Raw genomic sequence first — 18,816 nt, 5'->3', positions numbered from 1 at the left:
GGAGCCGAGCCAGTTTGTTATAATGGTGTACAAAACGAGATGAACTAAATTAGGTATCAAACTAATCACAAATACATTGTCACTGTATCCACGTGAATAGAACTCATCTCCTCAAACCATGTGAATGACACTACTAGGTACAATTTTTTTTTTTTTTTTAGAGAGAGAGAGAGTACTATCGTTAAACCAAAGGTTAGTCGATTAACAAGGCATATGTTTGGACTCTGTTAGACCAAAAAAAGAAGGTGCACAGATACTTGGAATATATTGGTGTAGATATGGAGTTTGAGATATTGATACGGTACTAATACTCCTTGCAACTCATTACCTTATTTATTATCTGACTTGCTTGCCTATTGACTTTCCAGTCAAACAATAACGACGTCGACCATTCATAAGCAGAATAACTTTTACTACAAGCATGCAAACTTTACTAATACTGAAAATTGGAAAATATATATTCTTGCTTTAATGAGACCCTCCTTGTCAATGGAAAAGATTCCTCCAATTTCTCCATTTATTTCTAAATCTAAGATACTATCAAAAAAGAATTTCTCTCAAATTTCAAGATAGTAAGAATTTCTCTCTCTCTCTCTCTCTCTCACAATTGGCGGTTGGTGATGGGGTGCAGAAGGCGCAGCTTCTGGTTGCACTCTCGGAGTTTCAGCAACCAGCCGTTCGAAACGAGTCCCATATAAAGATATAATTTGTTAATTTATGATGACAGTATATACGTGTGGCAAATTATCCTTGATTGATGATATTAGTGTCACAATAAATAAATAACTGTAGGCTAGAAAGAATATCTCATTGAGTAAAAGCGGTATGTATAGAAAGGAATCCGTATAGAAAACCTTACAGAAAAATAAAAGGGAGTTTTAGTTTTAAAACACAATATAGTTTATTAATTTGGAAGATAGGAATACAATTTCATCTAATTAGCATAGGGACTCGAACCTTAAAAAAAAAAAAAAGACTTTGTGTCATTGAAGGGACTTGAACCTTGACCCTCAAAAAAGGAAGGCTCACTCACAAACTACTACACCAAACTTGATTTTGTAATATTTATTCAGTTATACAATATTTATGTAAACAATCAATGGTTTATAAAAAATAAAAAATAAAATCATTTCAACACTTATTCGCACAAAAACTGCAAATAAAAACAGAAATTGAAACAAAAATACAATGTAGATATCAATTATGTTAAAAAACACAAAAACGAAAATAGCTACAAAAACAAAAATTTGTATCATGATGGTCCTTGCATCATCCTCCGTGTATTTCCCACCCCTGAAGAAAGGAATTAGAATATCCTTAATATGATAGGTGTCACACCCCGGACCGGCTCCGCCGTAGCAGGATATTGTCCGCTTTGGGCCTGGCTACATTCTCACCAGCCCGCACGGTTTTGTTTCTGGGAGCTCACGAAGCAACTTCCCAGGGTGGTCACCCATCCTGGGATTGCTCCAGCCTCCAACTCGCTTAACTTCGGAGTTCCTACGAACCCGAAGCCAGTGAGCTCCCAAAAGGCCTCCTCTAAGTCAGAGTGGCGCAGCGGACTGGCCCAACTCCACCTAGCAAGATATTGTCCGCTCTGGGCTGGGCCGACGCCCCCCTCACGGATTTGTTCCTGGGAGCTCACAGAGCAACTTCCCAGGGTGGTCACCCATCCTGGGATTGCTCTAGCCTCCAACTCGCTTAACTTTGGAGTTCCTACGACTCCAAAGCCAGTGAGCTCCCAAGAGGCCTCCTACTAGATGGATGCGAGGTGTGCCATATAAGGCACATCACCCCCTCTCCGTTTGGTCGATGTGGGATCTCACAATCCACCCCCTTAAGGGATCCGACGTCCTCGTCGGCACACTCGCACCACACGGCAGAGTGGCTCTGATACCAAACTGTCACACCCCGGACCGGCTCCGCCGTAGCAGGATATTGTCCGCTTTGGGCCTGGCTACATTCTCACCAGCCCGCACGGTTTTGTTTCTGGGAGCTCACGAAGCAACTTCCCAGGGTGGTCACCCATCCTGGGATTGCTCCAGCCTCCAACTCGCTTAACTTCGGAGTTCCTACGAACCCGAAGCCAGTGAGCTCCCAAAAGGCCTCCTCTAAGTCAGAGTGGCGCAGCGGACTGGCCCAACTCCACCTAGCAAGATATTGTCCGCTCTGGGCTGGGCCGACGCCCCCCTCACGGATTTGTTCCTGGGAGCTCACAGAGCAACTTCCCAGGGTGGTCACCCATCCTGGGATTGCTCTAGCCTCCAACTCGCTTAACTTTGGAGTTCCTACGAACCCAAAGCCAGTGAGCTCCCAAGAGGCCTCCTACTAGATGGATGCGAGGTGTGCCATATAAGGCACATCACCCCCTCTCCGTTTGGTCGATGTGGGATCTCACAATAGGGCACCAGTTGCTGTTGAATTACCAACAATTTTTCCCATGACTTTCCTATTTCCCAGTCCATCAAGAACAACCAAAACATAACAAGTTCAAGACACGGGCATTCAAATCAAATAGGCACCAGAAGAAATACATTGCAAGTATCCTATCTAAGAGCTCCCCTCCTTCACATAATCTGAAAAGTACAACAATTGAAATTAAGAAATCCATAACAAAGAAGGTCAAGAAGACAAGTTTACAGAATCACATGAGTCCAAAAAAAAAAATATTCAGTGATCAGGACTTACTACATTATCATGGTCTTCAAAAGCTTCATGGAATTTTATTAGATTGTTATGTCCGGTCAAAGCTTTCAATATCTTCACCTCCCTTCTCACATCCTCAATGGCAATAGCAGTAGTCATCTAACGTCAAAAACATAAAACAAAATCACCAAATAAGACAACACCAATACAATACGAATTTAAAAAACACAGACAAATAGCAGAAACAAAGCGTAGAAAGGTACTAGAATAAAGCCAACTGTCAAAACAACAAAATGAGACATGATGCAGCAATCTGACTAGAACATAACCTGTTTCCAGAAGAAGATAAAACTAGCAAATCTACAGACAAAACAACTCGTATCACCACTTCATCGTTAGACCGCCAAGGAAATTATCAAGACTAAAGGGTATAATTGTCTTTTTAGTGATTAATGTAAGGTGGGCTAACGAATCTGGGCCTCCTCTTTGGCCAAATTCAAAACAAAATTCAATTCCTAGGTATTAAAACCAAAACAGAAATACTGTTTGTCTCAAATACTAATTAGTAAGGATAATTATGTCTAATACTAAAATAAAATGTATAGAAAACATTTGTGTTTTTACATAGAAACAGGATCTTGCTGATCTTCTATTTCCAACAAGGATCTTGCTGATCTTAGTGTTGATATTGTGTCTATGTACACGACATTGTTTTAACTTTTCATTAGTATTATTCAAGATTCCGCTCTAAAAACCCGAAAAGAAAGAAGAGAAGGAAGATGGAGATGTTAGCAGATTCCGAAAGTTCAGATAGATACATTACTACAGCCTTATTAGAGGCAGATAGTCATGGAGAAGAAGGAACACAAAGAAACAGGCGGTCGTGGAAGAAAGTGTACTTGGACGTGGACGAGGCAAAAAAACAGGTATTGTATATTTTCGATCGTTTCCCAGTAATTTTTTTTTTTCTTTTTCTGGTTGATGAAACTGGAAAATCCAAAATTATTTGTTTCAGCATATTAGTGCGCACACAATCACATGCATGGAATAATGCAGTGCATAATTGCACAAACATGTCATGAATGGTTTTGAGTTGTTTTTTTTATTTCTTTTGGGTAAATTAGGGTAGGATCTAATCTATTCATAAACCTAAAAACATATCATGTATTTTTATTTTATTTTAGAGTTAGGAACTTTACCAAACAGTATGGATAAAGTAGTGGACTAAATTCATATGCAGAGAGGGGATTCAAACTTGAAAGTTTATGATTGAAGTACATACCTAAATATTTGACCAATAGAAGAAATACATACCCAAAAAGTGTCCATGATTGAATTCTTGATCAGAAAACAAAAGGCTCTTCTCTTGTTGGTTGTACTCTACTTAATTTAATTATGATAGTGCAATGGCTCACACTATATATGTTTATCATCCGCCATATGAATTCCTCGGACCTCTTTGTCATTGAGTTTTTATTGAAAAACAAATTGGTACTATTTTTATCTTCTTAGTTTATTGTTGATTTGTCTTTATTTATAAGTTCATTTTTTACAATCTCTATTATTCGTCTTCTAGGTTGCGGAGAAAATGATCGCTGAAGGTGAGAGATTCGACCTTTCTTTGGTGTTACTTTGTTTTTATTATTGTTAATTTTTCTTTTCATTTTCTCATCGCAAATCAATTCTATTAGCCCTATCTTTTTGATTGGATATTAAGAACAAAATTTGCACAAAAAATGAATTTTTAAGACATTACTAATGCACCCAGATTGTAGCTAGGCAGATGGGTTTGGAGAAGAGGGATCAAAAAGAAGGTGGTGGAACAAACTGTTAGACGTTGAGGAGGCCAAAGTACAGGTCTACTTTTCACTGCCAACAATTCTCACCAATGTGTTCTTCTCCTTGATCCCATTGGTCTCAGTCATGTTTGCTGGCCACCTTGGTGAGCTTCAGTTGGCTGGTGCAACTCTGGCCAATTCATGGGCCAACGTTACCGGTTTTGCGTTCGTGGTAATTTCTCAGTCACATTGGAAAATGTTCTCTTGTCAGACAGTTTGTAATATTGTATCTTTTGATGACGTGACATAAAATCAAATAACACTAGTGTATCTCTTGTCTATCTTTTATCTGTTTAGGTTGGGTTAAGTGGAGCTCTTGAGACACTTTGCGGGCAAGGCTTTGGTGCAAAGTCGTACAGAATGTTGGGGATTTATCTACAAGCTTCTTGCATCGTATCTTTCCTCTTCTGTTTCATGATATCTATAATCTGGTTCTATACAGAGCCCATACTAATTTTACTCCATCAAGATCCTCAAATTTCAAAATGTGCTGCTCTTTTTTTGAAATTTCTGTTCCCCGGACTATTTGCATATGGATTCCTCCAAAACATCTTGAGATTTCATCAGACACAATCTGTATATGTCATGCCAATGGTCTTCTCAGGGATTGCCTTTGTTATTCATATTGGCATTACTTATGTTTTGGTACATTGGACGGCTCTTGGTTTCAAGGGAGCTCCACTTGCAGCCTCAATTTCTCTATGGATATCTGTTCTCATGATGGCCTTCAATGTTAATTATACAAAGAGTTTTGAGCGTACATGGGAAGGATTTTCGATAGAATCGTTCAATCATATCCTCACCGGCTTAAAATTTGCCCTCCCCTCTGCAACAATGGAATGGTAAGCGTACAATCCTTAAAATAAATTTATTTTCGTCTCAAGTAACGTTCTCTTGCCAAATATCTAACATGTCATCTATATGTAGCTAAATACACATGTACATTGAGACAAACTTCTACATGATCGATATGTATATCGGATTAATAGTATGACAACATAAAGCACACTTTGTGACATCTGAACATTTATCCTCTATCTTTATATTTAATGTTCATGAAGCCATCATTTTAGTTATTTATTTGTGTTTCTAGTTTGGAGGAATGGGCTTTTGAGATTCTTGTGTTCATGGGAGGACTGATGCCAAACTCAGCAAAAACCACTTCACTACTTGCAATCTGGTAAGCTTCGATATATTTCTCCTTAGAATTAGTCATCTTCTAAAACATGTTCATTCTGCCTTACTCAAGCAACATTTGTTCAACTATATCTGCAGTGTGAATACACAAGAAATTGGTTACATGGTTACATCTGGCCTCAGTGCTGCAGCCAGGTTAGTAGATCGAAAACTCCCAGCAAGTTCGAATTCCTTCAAGTTCTTCATTAAATGCTTTCTATATTAGTTTCATAGATTGAAACAAAACATGCATATTGTGGCAGCACAAGAGTGTCAAATGAATTAGGAGCAGGCAATCCAGGCAGAGCTAAGAATGCAATGGTTGTGACTCTTAAGCTCTCTGTGCTTCTTTCTTTCGCGATTATTCTGGCCCTTGCGTTTGGTCACAATGTTTGGGCTGGCTTCTTCATTGACAGCAATGCAAGTTATGCAGTATTGAGACAGGACTTTGCTTCAATGACACCATTGCTTGCAATTTCTATAATTGTTGATTCTGTTCAAGGAGTCTTTTCAGGTTGAGATCACTCACATTTCATCAACTCTGTTCTTTTTTTTTTTTTTTCTTGATGCAGAATAATTTGATTATGGGTTTTTTCAGGTGTGGCTAGAGGATGTGGGTGGCAGCACTTGGCTGTGTATGTAAATTTGGCAACTTTTTATTTGATTGGTATGACAATTGCTGGTCTTCTTGGATTTAAGTTCAAACTATATGCCAAGGTGAGGCAGCCTTATAACTTCATTTGATTTTTTGTTGTTAAATAGTTCAATGAATTCAGATTTTTGTTGTGCTTTATTTTGGTACAGGGCTTGTGGATTGGTATAATCTGCGGTCTCTCCTTTCAAGCAAGCACACTCATGCTGATTACACTGCTCAAGAAATGGACTCAATCAGATTCATCTAAACATCCAGAGGAAGGAAGCCCAGTTTTGGTCTAGATAAATGTAATTGTTAAACTGTAGCAACATAGACCATTTGGGAAAACTTAGTTTATGCATTTATTCAGTTAATTTCATAATAAAATACGGATTAGTACAGTTGACATAGTTGAATACCCATGTTGAGTTGCAGTTCTGGAACTTCTCCCATCCCATGTCAAACCTGAAATGGGATGGTGTGAGGGGGTGGGGTTGCAGTGGATGAAATTGTTAAGATATAGATTAATAATAGAATACGAAATTACGAACTCAACCAATATAAGCAAGAAATAAAAGCAAGAAAAATGTTAGGTTTACTACATTTATATACCGCATTGTGTGTCACCTCTCTAATAAAGATGGGTCTCATTGTATTAGTAAGTTCAACCTTTATTTTATTTAATCTGTGTGGTACTATATCATATTGATCTTGTGGGCCTCACACTCATACTCTGTCAACAAACTAAAAGATTTTTCACAGAACCCAACGTCAAATACACCAAATCATGTGCAAGGCTTACAAGAAGAGAACAATTTTACCAAACCAATTCCCAAAACTTGATGTATACAAAATATAACAAGAACGTAGACACACGTTACAAGCTACTAGAGTCTAGAGGTGTCAAACAGACTGGATCAGCCCGCGCATGGCACGAGCTTGGTCCGGCCCCTTAGACACCTCTACAAGCTACAAATCATCAAGATAATCTTCTCCACACTTAACGCTCTCGATCTCACTCCTGTGTGTATCTGTCTCTCACTCTCACTTTGCTTTGAATGGAACGCTGGAGATTCGAATGAAAATAAAACGCGGGACAAACTTGTGCGCCATCGTCTAAAACCAAGTACCAACACAAACTCAACAAACTGCAAAAGCTGATGGAGAAGTATTCGAAGCAGAACCTTCAAAGCCACGACTTCTCAGTTACTGATTCTTCAATTTCCCAAGTCCGTGAAAGATATTAATTTTTTTATTTTAGTCATGACATGGCCTCCAGATCTGAGAAACTGTTTCGAAAGGTACTGGCCTGTACTGAATTCCAAATCGTTGTTCGATGATTTGGGTATCGATGAAATCGTAAGAGAAGAAAAAGAAGAAAACTCAGGTGGGTTCAGGGGAAATGGAAATAAAGATGAAGCTTTTGTTCATTAAATCGAAAAGCAAATTGTTTTTCCTCACACTCACAAATAATCTGTCTCTTTCTCCCCTCGTTCTTTATTGAGAATCCAAATATACAATAATCTGACACAATTTTTATTCTTGTAGACTCAAGATCCTTCGGAGTCACCTTCCCTCCTTTCAGGTTTGTCTCACTTATTTCTGAAGTTATTATTTTCCCCTTGGTTGAATTGTTTGGCTACTAAGAAAATGTATGCAAGCATTGAATCTTTGAGTCGTATTCTCTGCTTCCATTTATTTTTTGGTATTTTATGTCAAAAAAAGAAAAGAAATGAAGTTATTGATCTGTTTGTGCTTGCTTCCTGATCTGTTAGAGCCTATTGACATCAGAAACTGGTTCTCAAGCTCTGTGTATGAATCTCCTGTGTTCGATACAAATGATGGTTTTGGAGATTTGTTTGCAAAGAAAATAGAACTGGGAAGGATCAGTTTCTAGTTGAAAACAGCAACAGAGGAAAAGAAGAGGATTTGGAGGATTTTAGTCAAAAAAGAACTGATGGTGAAGAGATTGTTGATTTACAGTCTTGAAGGGCTTGCAAAATGTGTCAGCTCTGGGAGAGATAATAAGCAGGAAAGGAAGCCTGTAAGTGAGGTACTCTTTCTATATGTCTCCCTTTCCTATCCCTACTTTGTAAAACCTTTCTTTCTTCTGTTTTATTTTCTTTGGTTATGGAGTTGTGTATTTCCACATTTTTTATATTTATGAATCAATGAACTGACATAATCATTCTTGCTCAAGTCATCTTGCCCTAATAATGTCTGTAAATTACAGGGTCACCGCGGTGGAGTAAATGAAAACCTACCTAGTCAGAATGATTTGTATAGCAAACATATGCCTAAACCATTGCAAAACCATGTTATGGCTACAGCACAAGATGTGTAACATCGAAAGAAGTTCATGTTTGAATGATGAGAAGTCTCCAAAATACATGACTCGTAGCAAGGATTTCACTTTACAGGAGAATTCAGAAGCAAAATTCCATGCAGAAGTTGATTGTTTATTAATTCAAGGTGATGCAGAGTTAATTCCAGTTAAAGGAGCGTCAGAAAGAAAACCAACTCATCGAAGCAAAGACAGAAAAGATGACGGAAAAGAAATATCAGAAGATGGTTTTATTAGAACAAGGAAACACAAACTTCCAAGAAAAAGTCATGAAAATATTGTGGAAGGACCGCAAGAGATTAGTAAAGCAACAGCCACATTAGCAGCTGGAAGGGATGCAGTGGTGAAAAGAAAGCCCAGATGCAACAAACTTCCATCATTCTCCTGTGATGGAGATCACTGGAAAATGGAAGTGTCCTAAAAAAAATAAGCCAAATCTAGGACTGCTCTGCTTGCAACAGAGACAGACATTTGCGAAAAGACTACTTCCATATAGCAATCCAAGTCACTGTGGGCTAACCCCTCAAAGTGATCAATATCGATTCTACTCACCTGCAATTTAGCTGATCGGTTGATTAGGCTAATCGCTCGTAATAACTAGGCTATCATTTGAGTTTACTTCCAAGTTTTACACATTCAGTCTTGCTTAAATTCCTCCAAGAAGGAGAAGAATAACATATCAGAAAATGATTTTCCTCTTATGTTCTAACATTTCATTCGTCCCTCTATGAATTAAAATGTAGGGGTTTCAGAATTTATTTCTCCATGTGTTTGAGAGAGTTCTTTGGATTGAACATTATGTATTGATGCCACTTCCGTCTTCCAATGTAATGGCTACTAAATTAACACATGATATATTAGTCTCTATATTTGTCTTTTTCTAAGAATCCAAATACCACACCAGTGATGTAAAGACTTATATGTATTTGGAGATAGAAGGTTTGGTTAAGGTGCACTTCAAAATTCAGGTTACCAAATCAAATTGGGAAAAAAATGGTCCCAACTTCCCATATATGTTTAAGGTAATTAAGTTTCCTATGCATGCCACAACTGGAGGGTAAGACTTCTTCTTCTTCGTCCCTTTAATCTTCTTTACAAAATTTCTTCTCTCCTAAAGACCTTATTTTCCTCTGGTGAAAATGAAGTTGTTGGATGTGGAGGAGGCCAAGAAGCAGGTCTTGTTTTCACTGCCAACAACTCTCACTAATGTGATGTTTTACTTCATCACTTTGGTGTCTGTGATGTTTGCTGGCCACCTTGGTCCGCTTCAACTAGCTGCTGCAAACCTGGCCATGTCATGGGCCAGTGCCACTGGCCTTGCTGTTGTGGTAATAGTATTACTCATTAATTTCTCCAGATAAATATATTAGCAATTTTCCATTGCCAATTAGTTAAGGGTAATTTTACATTTGACCATAATTTAATTTCTTGGATTATGTACTGAAGAATTGACTCTCTCTCTCTCTCTCTCTCTCTCTCTCTCTCTCTCTCTCTCTCTCTCTCTATCTCTCTCTTTTTGGTTTAGATTGGCTTAAGTGGAGCGCTTGAGACCCTTTGTGGGCAAGCCTTTGGTGCCAGGGAGTATGGCATGTTAGGGAAGTACCTGCAAGCCTCATGCCTGATATCCTTGCTAGCTTCCTTGCTTATTTCCCCACTTTGGTTCTTTTCAGAGCCAGTTTTGATTTCGTTGTTACACCAAGACGCAGAGGCCTCTAAACTCTCTGCGGTCTTTATGAAGCTGTTCATTCCTGGATTGGTTGCATTTGGCATCCTCCAGAACGTTTTGAGATTTCTTCAAACCCAGTCTGCTGTTGTCGTCCCTTTTATATTCTCCTTCATCAGCCTCGGCCTCCACATAGGCCTCACCTATTATCTTGTCCACTTCACTCCTCTGGGCTTCAGAGGTGTTCCACTTGCAGCATCCATTTCCCTCTGCTTCTCTCTTCTTATGTTCGCCATCTACATTCTTCGTTCAAAGAAATTCGAGTCTACATGGGAAGGTTTCTCCCTGGCATCATTCAGTCACGTCCCTACGGTTTTGAGGCTTGGCCTCCCTGGTGCCGCAGTGGAATGGTAAGTGTCCTCCAAAATGTTCATTATTTAAAGTAGGTTGCTTTTGGTATGTCTTTTGTTATTTAAATAAATCAATCCAGCTTGGAAGACTGGACCTTCGAGTTTTTAGTCTTCATGGCAGGAGCATTTCCACATCCAACACAGAGCACGTCCCTACTTGGGATATGGTAAGTTTTATTTATTTATATATACAAATAATTAAATTGTTATTTCCCGTTTGGACACTCTTTGTTTTATTTATTTATTTATTTTTGATGTATATTAATCATAGTGTCAATGTGGAGTTAATTGGTTATATGGTGTCATACGGCCTCAGTGCTGCTGTAAGGTTGGTGAAATAATAGTAACACTCTATTTAATTTTCAAGTAATTTTATCAATTGATCAAGTGCTTTTATATAATTTTGATTAATTGTTTACATAAAATAATAATATTGTGGCAGCACGAGAGTTTCAAACGAACTGGGAGCAGGCAATCCAGAGAAAGCTAAGAGTGCCATGACTGTGGCTCTGAAGTTCTCTGGCTTTCTTGCTTTCCTTCTTGGTCTAGCACTGGCAATTGGCCACAACTTCTGGGCTGGCTTATTCGGCAGCACACCAGAAATAGTAAAAGCCTTTGCATCCATGACACCCTTGGTTGCAGTCTCTGTGATCCTTGAACCTCTACAAGGTGTTGTTTTAGGTATAAAAAAACTTTGGTTCCATTTTCCTGTTTTCTTTTTCATGGGGTGCTTGCAAGTTGCATGAGAAATGATTTGGGGTTGGGGTTTTTTCTTTCAGGTGTGGCCACAGGATGCGGGTGGCAAAAGTTGGTCTGCTATGTTAATCTGGCCACATATTTGGTTGGCATGGCTATTTCGGGCCTTCTTGGGCTCACGACCGAGTTACATGCCAAGGTGAGAGAGAGACATTTGTGTTGTTTGTATGCTAAGCTAGTTGATTGGTATTTTTCAATATTGAAGTTTGTGCTTAATTCAATCTCTTATGATTTTTCAGGGCTTGTGGATTGGACTAATGTTTGGCATTTCTTGTCAAACGAGCATAATTTTGGTCACTGTACTGCTCAAGAATTGGGCTCCTCTATCCGATACCGCCTGAACCTGCCTCCAAGTCTTAGTGTGCTTTTTAACAATCTTTTCTTTTGGCCTCTGGCCCGCCATTGTTCCAACGGAGAAAAAGGGCAAAAATTTGATTTCGTTCTTTCTTCGTCGGTTTTAATTTTGTCAATTTTATTCTTTATGAGTGAGTCAATTCCTCTAACATTTGCCAACACTGCGCAATGCCTTAATTTTGTCAAAGCTTCCTTCACATCCACAAAGCTCAAGCTTTACCAATCCAGTGCACCCCTGAACTAAAATGAGTAGATGACCTTGTGAATAAATTTCAGCATGGTTGTGTTGTGTGTGTGTCTTTTTTTGGGTCAATCCGCTCACCTGAGGTAAGCAACTAACATATTTTTTTTTGACATAATCCAACAGTAGGTACACAAATAATGTGTGGGGGTTAATGTGAAGGATGATTTCAGACGATAAGAAAAAAGAAAGATAAGGAATTATTATTAATAGTTCATGAACCTTAAGACGTTTTGTGATAAAAATCTCTAAAAAATAAAGTAACTTCAGAGATCTGTGGGGCTACGCAGAGCTCCTACATACATGTATCATTTGATATATTCTCATACATACTTCCAAACACATTCATTCCAGTTAGCAGCTAAAACACGGGCTTACATATTAAATGTGTTCAGCAATTCTTACCAAAATTTAGGGCATGTTTGGTATTCAACTTGAATCCAATCTTTTAAACTCAAAAATAGAATTTGAGTCTAAAATAAAGAAAAATGTTTGGTAGCCCTATTTTTAAAAACTCAAACTCAAGAACAACTAAAACACCCCAATTATTTAAAACAAAAAATACCTGTTTTTTCAGTTTTTTTTTTCTAACAACCCACAAGTTCTCAAATTTTTAAAATTTAAAAACAGTTTTTAAGTTGCATATCAAATAAGTTTTTAAATCTTAAAAATAGATTTAAGAACTCCTTATTTAAAAAAAATTCAAAATTTTTGAATTCTCTATTTGAATAGAATAAACGCCCCTTTAATTGTTGAAATTAACTTCACAATTGGTAGGAAGCCGAGAAGTATGCAAAGAACCGCTGGGATCCAAACATGAAGTACGAATCGGGCATGACAGCCCTTAACCTCAGCCCGACCATACTCACAAATGCTATTGCAAGTCAAAAATCTCACGTGTCTCCACATTTTTTTTTGCCAAGCCAATAATATGGATCGAAGCAGAGAATAACCAAATTCCTGAACAAATTACAAAAATTCAATAAATGCTTGGCCATCCAAATCTGAATAAGGTATGGTCAAGGTTTCAAATGTACCCCACTTTTTCTTAAAACAAAAAGTTAATGGAGCTTTGAAACCTAATTATGAAATCATCTTGAAACGTATTATCAAACATATATTATCATCACTGCATTACTAGTAAGCCACCTCTATCTACGTGGGCAGAGGTTTAAAATCCCCAGACACCTAATGAATATTTGTGTAAAACTCCCTCCCCCAATTGCTTGTATTAAAAAAAAGTTATAGGTTTTTACAAATAAGTCCATTTTAGCATAACATATTATACAAAAACCTATATAGAGCCTATTTAAAGAGAAAAACTCAAAATTAGTCACTTATCATTTTCTAATTGGTACTGTAACTTATTAGAGTTCGGAGATAGGTTATATGAGGTATGCATTTGTTGGCTCATGCAATTATGTGAGGTCCCCCCCATAGTTGTACTGAGCCTTATATGATTTTGTATGAGAAAGAGAAAAAGCATACGCCTATGCAGCAAAAGTACATCTATCATTGTTGTGGTAGTCATCTAAAACACGAAAATGCTAGAACCATGATAGATAATTGTGAGTCACATGATGATCATTGTACATGTGGATAGTTCTTAATCGGTGATTGATATGAGTCTCACGATCAGTTTCATTTAAGGCAATAGACAATCGGTGATTGATATGAGTCTCGCGATGGGTCTCATTTAAGACAACAGCTAACAAATGTTCCCACATAAATAAATAATTATCGACTAGAGTTGCTCTTTAGGTTTGGGATTATCAGCCCTGAAAAGGACTTTGTTTCGGTCTTAGAAAAGTCTAAAACCACGTAGTTTTTTACATAAACAAACTATCAACGCCAAAAAGAAATCAGGAGATGATATGAAGTACTTGTACGTATATATATGCACAGTGTGTGAAGCAGAAGCAGGAGGTATAGGAGGAGGAAAAACAAAGCTCAAAAACATCGCATCCCATAGAAAAAAAAGGTGAGGGATCGCATTCCACCTAAAAAAAAGGGGAGATGGAGATGTTAGCAAACACAGGTCACTCAGATGGAAATATTACTACACCCTTATTGAAGGCAGGTAGTCATGGAGAAGAAGGAACAAAAAGAAAGAGGTGGTCATGGAAGAAAGTGTACTTGGACCTGGTGGAGGCCGAAAAACAGGTACTGTTTTCGTTTACATAAATGTTCTGGTTCCTAACACATTCGATCACTTTTCTGGTCATGTTATAGTTATCAATTTATTTTCTCTTTGGTTGATGAAACTGGAAAGTCCAGATTCTAATTTAGCAGAATATTGGTGCACACACAGTCACATGGATGGAATAAGGCAGTGCATAAAATTACAAAAATATATAACGTATGATTGAAGTATGTACCAAACAATTTGACCAAGAAAAGAACAAATATACCATAAAAATGTCTATGATTGGAGTCTTGAAGATCAGAAAACAAAAGTCTTATTGTTGTACTCTACTTATACATTGGTTCATGACTATATATTTGACATTGAGTCATTGACCACCATTGACCCCTCCTTCCCAGCTTGTGGCTATTTTAGTTTTTTACCTTCTTTATTGTTGATTTTTGTTTCCCTCACAACTCAGCTGCTTAATTTACAAGTTCAATTTATATAATCTATTCTAGGTTGCGGAGAAGATGATTTCTGAAGGTGGGAAATTCAACCTTTCTTTTGTATTACTTTGTTTCTGGTGAATTCTGCTTTTCTAGCTAGCATTTTCTCAAAAATAAATTCTACTTGGCACTAGTTAAGTCCATCTAGCTCAAAATTAAGTTCCGAAAATTCCAGTTATAACTCTTTCTGGTATAGATACTGTAAAAAACTGGTCATCAGCTGTTTTTTGTTTATTTTCCTGAATGCACTCAGAGGGGCAAAACTGAATTTTTTTTGGAAAATGGTTTGAGTGCAGGGTGTGCTGATCAATTTCTTGGATGCATGCATTTCCCTATAACCAGATTAGGCTTCTCTATTTAGTAACATAAGTTTTCTGATCAGATGTGCCATTTGCTTTTTTCTTCTTTTTAATTCTGGAAATTTGATATCCAAAACTTGCACGAATATTCCAATTTTAAGTCATTAGCTAGGCAGGTGGGCATGGAGAAGAAGAATCCGAAAGAAGGTGGTGGAACAACCTGTTAGACATTGAGGAGGCCAAAAAACAGGTCTTATTTTCATTGCCAATAATTCCCACCAATGTGTTCTTTTCCTTGATCCCATTGGTCTCAGTCATGTTTGCTGGCCACCTCGGTGAGCTTCAGTTGGCTGGTGCAACCCTGGCCAACTCATGGGCCAATGTTACTGGTTTTGCGCTCGTGGTAATTTCCCAGTCACATAAGAAAATGTTCGGTTGTCAGACAGTTTGTACATGATATCTTCAACAAAGTTTAACAAAATGAAATAAAATCTAATAAGATCATTGATGGCCTTTTCTTTTAATTGTTTTCTTGTCTGTTATTTTTTGGTTAGGTTGGCTTGAGTGGAGCTCTTGAGACACTTTGTGGACAAGGCTTTGGAGCAAAGTCGTACAGAATGTTGGGGATTTATCTTCAAGCCTCTTGCATCATATCCTTCCTGTTATGTTCCATCATATCCATAATCTGGTTATATACAGAGCCCTTACTGATTTTACTCCATCAAGATCCTCAAATTTCAAAAACTGCAGCTCTCTTTTTGAAACATCTGATCCCTGGATTATTTGCATATGGATTCCTGCAAAACATCTTGAGATTTCTTCAGACACAATCTGTATATGTCATGCCAATGGTCTTCTCAGTGATTGCCATTGTTTTTCATATTGGCATCACATATGGTTTGGTACATCGGACAGCTCTTGGATTCTTGGGAGCTCCACTTGCAGCCTCAATTTCTCTATGGTTATCTGTTCTTATGTTGGCCTTCAATGTCAGTTGTACAAAGAGTTTTGAGCGTACGTGGGAAGGATTTTCATTTGAATGTTTCGATTATATCCTCACTGGCTTAAAACTGGCCCTCCCCTCTGCAACAATGGAATGGTAAGTGGACATCCTTCAAGCTCTTATTACTTTTATCCCGAATAATGTTCTCTTGTCATACATACATCAGATGAATAGTCTGACAGCATAACAGCCAGACTCTGTGACACGAGCACTTTATCTTTTATATATCTTTATTGCCAATGTTTAAGTCCAGCAATTTTTTTCTCTATTTTTTGGCTTTCTAGTTTGGAGGAATGGGGTTTTGAGATTCTAGTGCTCTTAGGTGGATTGATGCCAAACTCTGCAAGAACAAGTTCACTACTTGCAATGTGGTAAGCTGCCTTAATATATTTCTCCTTAGTTTTTCTGCTGTAACATGTTATTTCTGGTTACTAAAAACAGCTTTTGCTAAATTATATATCTGCAGTGTAAATACACAAGAAATTGGTTACAAAATTACATATGGCCTCATTGCTGCTGCCAGGTTAGTAGACTAAAAGCTCCTAGCTGTTTCTTCTACTCCAAGTTTTCTATTAATTTCTTACATTGAAAATAAATTATACTTATTGTGGCAGCACAAGGGTGTCAAATGAATTGGGAGCAGGCAATCCAGATAGGGCTAAGAATGCAATGGTTGCGACTCTTAAGCTCTCCGTGCTTCTTTCTTTCGCGATTATTCTGGCTCTTGTGTTTGGTCACAATATTTGGGTTGCCTTCTTCATTGACAGCAATGCAAGTTATGCAGTATTGAGACAGGACTTTGCTTCCATGACACCATTGCTTGCAATCTCAATAATTGTTGATTCTGTTCAAGGTGTCTTTTCAGGTAGAGATCACTCACATTTCAACTTTGTTCTCTCTCTCTCTCTCTCTCTCTCTCTCTCTCTCTCTCTCTCTCTCTCTCTCTCTCTCTATATATATATATATATATATAAATTGGTGTAAATTAATTTGATTATGGGTTTTTTCAGGTGTGGCTAGAGGATGTGGGTGGCAACACTTGGCTGTGTATGTAAATTTGGCAACATTCTATTTGATTGGTATGACAATTGCTGGTCTTCTTGGATTTAAGTTCAAACTATATGCCAAGGTGAGGCAGCCTTATAACTTCATTTGATTTGTTTTGTTAAATAGTTCACTGAATTCAGATTTTTGTTGTGCTTTATTTTGGTATAGGGCTTGTGGATTGGTATAACCTGCGGTCTCTCCTTTCAAGCGAGCACACTCTTGCTGATTACACTGCTCAAGGAATGGCCTCGATCAGATTTATCTAAAAATCCAGAGGAAGGAAGCCCAGTTTTGGTCTAGATAAATGTTAGGCAAAAGTAATTGTTAAACAACAAATTACCATTTGGGGAAAACTTTGTTTATGCATTCATCGAGAAATAAAACAAAATAAGAGAATCCATGAAGTAACATGGTTTGGCGATATGTCTACGTTCATGAGATAGCAGTATTAAATTCTTCAACTATGTCAAGCAACCTAAGAAGCACGGACACGGATACGAATACGGGGATACGACAAATTTTCAAAAATTAGGATGGTTGTCTTGGACCACAGGTACAATAAAAGCAGTCTCGTTCTCCTGGACCCCTGTGGTCCAAGGAGTTTGCTCACCCACACCCCACCTTGATTTCAAATCTGGGTTCCTCCATTATTCAAATCTAGGATTTCAAATCATAAAAATTGAATAAAAGGTGGTGAAGAAGAAGAACAAGTCATAAAAATTGAATGAAATAACCTTATACAGATTTAAAATCAGTTTTTTCTTCACCCTTAGATTAGATCCAAGGGTGGGTAACCACAAACTTATTGGACCATGGGGGTCAGAAGAAAGGAGAACGGGACTGACAACCAACAAAAGGACTATCTTACCAAGACTTGATGTACATATACAAGAAAGTACAAGAATGGAGGCCACACGTTACAACCTACAAATCACCAAGATAATCCACACTTGACTAAAAAACTCTCTCTCTATCTTACTCTCTCTCACTCACTCTATGGTGCACCCTCAGATCATATAAGATTAGATTAAGAGGATTTCACTAATAAACCCTAGACTTCATTCTCCAATGCTCCAACCAAATAATGTTTTATTGTATGTGTAAATTTTCTAGAAGGACAAAACCTATTTGATATATAAGTTGAAATGTCTATGTATCCATCAGCTCGGCGTTAACCAGAAAGGGCTCACTGACGAGATCAATTTGATAACAAATTTTGATAAGCTAATAGATTTTTTGATGGAACCCAACGGCAGATACCTAGGATAGTTTTTGTGATGAAAACCTCTTTGGAGATGTGTGGCCTTCTCTCATACATTGTACTTCCAAGCACATTCACTCCAGTTAGCAACTAAAACACGAGCCTACATACTAAATGTGTTCAAGCAACTAAAACACGAGCCTACATACCAAATGTGTTCAACGAATCTTACCAAAAACTTAATTCTTGGAATTGACTTCACAATTAGGAAGTGCACAAGTATGCAAGAACCCCTGGGCTCCAAATATGAAATCCACAACTGCCCAACCATTTATATCTTCGCTAATTAGCCAATAATATTGATCGAGAAGCAGAGAATAACCAATATTCTTGAACAAATTACAAAAATTCAGTAAATTCTATGCTACGCCATCCATCTAAATAAGGTATGGTCAACGTTTGAAAATTTTCCCGTTTTGCTTGAAACAAAAAAGTTTCGGTAATTCTACGGGCACCAACTCTTATATCAACTTTTTGTTACCAATTGACGTGGCATATATGACATGGCAA

At 37.8% G+C, this 18,816-nt stretch overlaps 3 protein-coding genes and 1 long non-coding RNA gene across 13 annotated transcripts; all 4 read left to right on the top strand.

The window, feature by feature from the left end:
- The first annotated feature begins 4,037 nt into the window (after positions 1-4,037).
- On the top strand, positions 4,038-6,710 carry LOC117625929 (protein DETOXIFICATION 18-like). 4 transcript variants are annotated; one of them, XM_034357528.1, is made up of 9 exons: positions 4,038-4,137; positions 4,223-4,247; positions 4,430-4,656; positions 4,782-5,326; positions 5,578-5,664; positions 5,760-5,816; positions 5,924-6,174; positions 6,259-6,377; positions 6,465-6,710. In XM_034357528.1, the coding sequence occupies exons 1-9, from the start codon at positions 4,042-4,044 to the stop codon at positions 6,594-6,596; spliced, it is 1,539 nt and encodes a 512-aa protein (XP_034213419.1). In that variant the 5' UTR covers positions 4,038-4,041; the 3' UTR covers positions 6,597-6,710. The 4 variants fall into 4 exon arrangements, with proteins under 4 accessions (XP_034213419.1, XP_034213420.1, XP_034213422.1 ...); XM_034357529.1 differs by having other exon boundaries at positions 4,044-4,137; positions 4,415-4,656; XM_034357531.1 differs by having other exon boundaries at positions 4,048-4,137; positions 4,426-4,656.
- Positions 6,711-6,988: 278 nt separating this feature from the next.
- LOC117625935 lies at positions 6,989-9,317 on the top strand. The gene is made up of 4 exons (XR_004585467.1): positions 6,989-7,681; positions 7,843-7,879; positions 8,070-8,347; positions 8,528-9,317. It is a non-coding gene; the product is annotated as an uncharacterized LOC117625935 (long non-coding RNA).
- A 414-nt stretch (positions 9,318-9,731) lies between these two features.
- Positions 9,732-11,912, top strand: LOC117625931 (protein DETOXIFICATION 19-like). Its single transcript, XM_034357532.1, has 7 exons — positions 9,732-9,966; positions 10,164-10,711; positions 10,792-10,878; positions 10,983-11,039; positions 11,154-11,392; positions 11,491-11,606; positions 11,707-11,912. The coding sequence occupies exons 1-7, from the start codon at positions 9,778-9,780 to the stop codon at positions 11,806-11,808; spliced, it is 1,338 nt and encodes a 445-aa protein (XP_034213423.1). The 5' UTR covers positions 9,732-9,777; the 3' UTR covers positions 11,809-11,912.
- A 1,968-nt stretch (positions 11,913-13,880) lies between these two features.
- LOC117625927 (protein DETOXIFICATION 18-like) lies at positions 13,881-17,468 on the top strand. 7 transcript variants are annotated; one of them, XM_034357521.1, is made up of 9 exons: positions 13,881-14,225; positions 14,709-14,733; positions 15,172-15,245; positions 15,550-16,094; positions 16,283-16,369; positions 16,465-16,521; positions 16,613-16,863; positions 17,009-17,127; positions 17,214-17,468. In XM_034357521.1, exons 1-9 carry the CDS (start codon positions 14,079-14,081, stop codon positions 17,343-17,345), a joined length of 1,437 nt encoding a protein of 478 aa, XP_034213412.1. In that variant the 5' UTR covers positions 13,881-14,078; the 3' UTR covers positions 17,346-17,468. The 7 variants fall into 7 exon arrangements, with proteins under 7 accessions (XP_034213412.1, XP_034213411.1, XP_034213413.1 ...); XM_034357520.1 differs by having other exon boundaries at positions 15,172-15,398; XM_034357524.1 differs by having other exon boundaries at positions 14,151-14,225; positions 14,993-15,398.
- The last annotated feature ends 1,348 nt before the right edge of the window (positions 17,469-18,816 follow it).

Source organism: Prunus dulcis, chromosome 4 (assembly GCF_902201215.1).
Source record: "Prunus dulcis chromosome 4, ALMONDv2, whole genome shotgun sequence".
NCBI lineage: Eukaryota > Viridiplantae > Streptophyta > Magnoliopsida > Rosales > Rosaceae > Prunus > Prunus dulcis.
Note: the sequence above shows the minus strand (reverse complement) of the source record. Positions and strands in the feature narration are given on the sequence as shown.

What these genes read in the sequence shown, in the direction of transcription:
- LOC117625927 (XM_034357520.1), top strand. Translation starts at nt 14,079, where the DNA reads ATGGAGATGTTAGCAAACACAGGTCACTCAGATGGAAATATTACTACA. An exon ending in GGCCTCATTGCTGCTGCCAG is followed by an intron (nt 16,522 to 16,612) that starts GTTAGTAGACTA and finishes TTATTGTGGCAG; the next exon opens with CACAAGGGTGTCAAATGAAT. An exon ending in AGTTCAAACTATATGCCAAG is followed by an intron (nt 17,128 to 17,213) that starts GTGAGGCAGCCT and finishes ATTTTGGTATAG; the next exon opens with GGCTTGTGGATTGGTATAAC.
- LOC117625929 (XM_034357528.1), top strand. Translation starts at nt 4,042, where the DNA reads ATGATAGTGCAATGGCTCACACTATATATGTTTATCATCCGCCATATG. An exon ending in CCCTCTGCAACAATGGAATG is followed by an intron (nt 5,327 to 5,577) that starts GTAAGCGTACAA and finishes TTGTGTTTCTAG; the next exon opens with TTTGGAGGAATGGGCTTTTG. An exon ending in ACTTCACTACTTGCAATCTG is followed by an intron (nt 5,665 to 5,759) that starts GTAAGCTTCGAT and finishes CTATATCTGCAG; the next exon opens with TGTGAATACACAAGAAATTG.
- LOC117625931 (XM_034357532.1), top strand. Translation starts at nt 9,778, where the DNA reads ATGAAGTTGTTGGATGTGGAGGAGGCCAAGAAGCAGGTCTTGTTTTCA. An exon ending in GGCCTCAGTGCTGCTGTAAG is followed by an intron (nt 11,040 to 11,153) that starts GTTGGTGAAATA and finishes ATATTGTGGCAG; the next exon opens with CACGAGAGTTTCAAACGAAC. An exon ending in CGACCGAGTTACATGCCAAG is followed by an intron (nt 11,607 to 11,706) that starts GTGAGAGAGAGA and finishes ATGATTTTTCAG; the next exon opens with GGCTTGTGGATTGGACTAAT.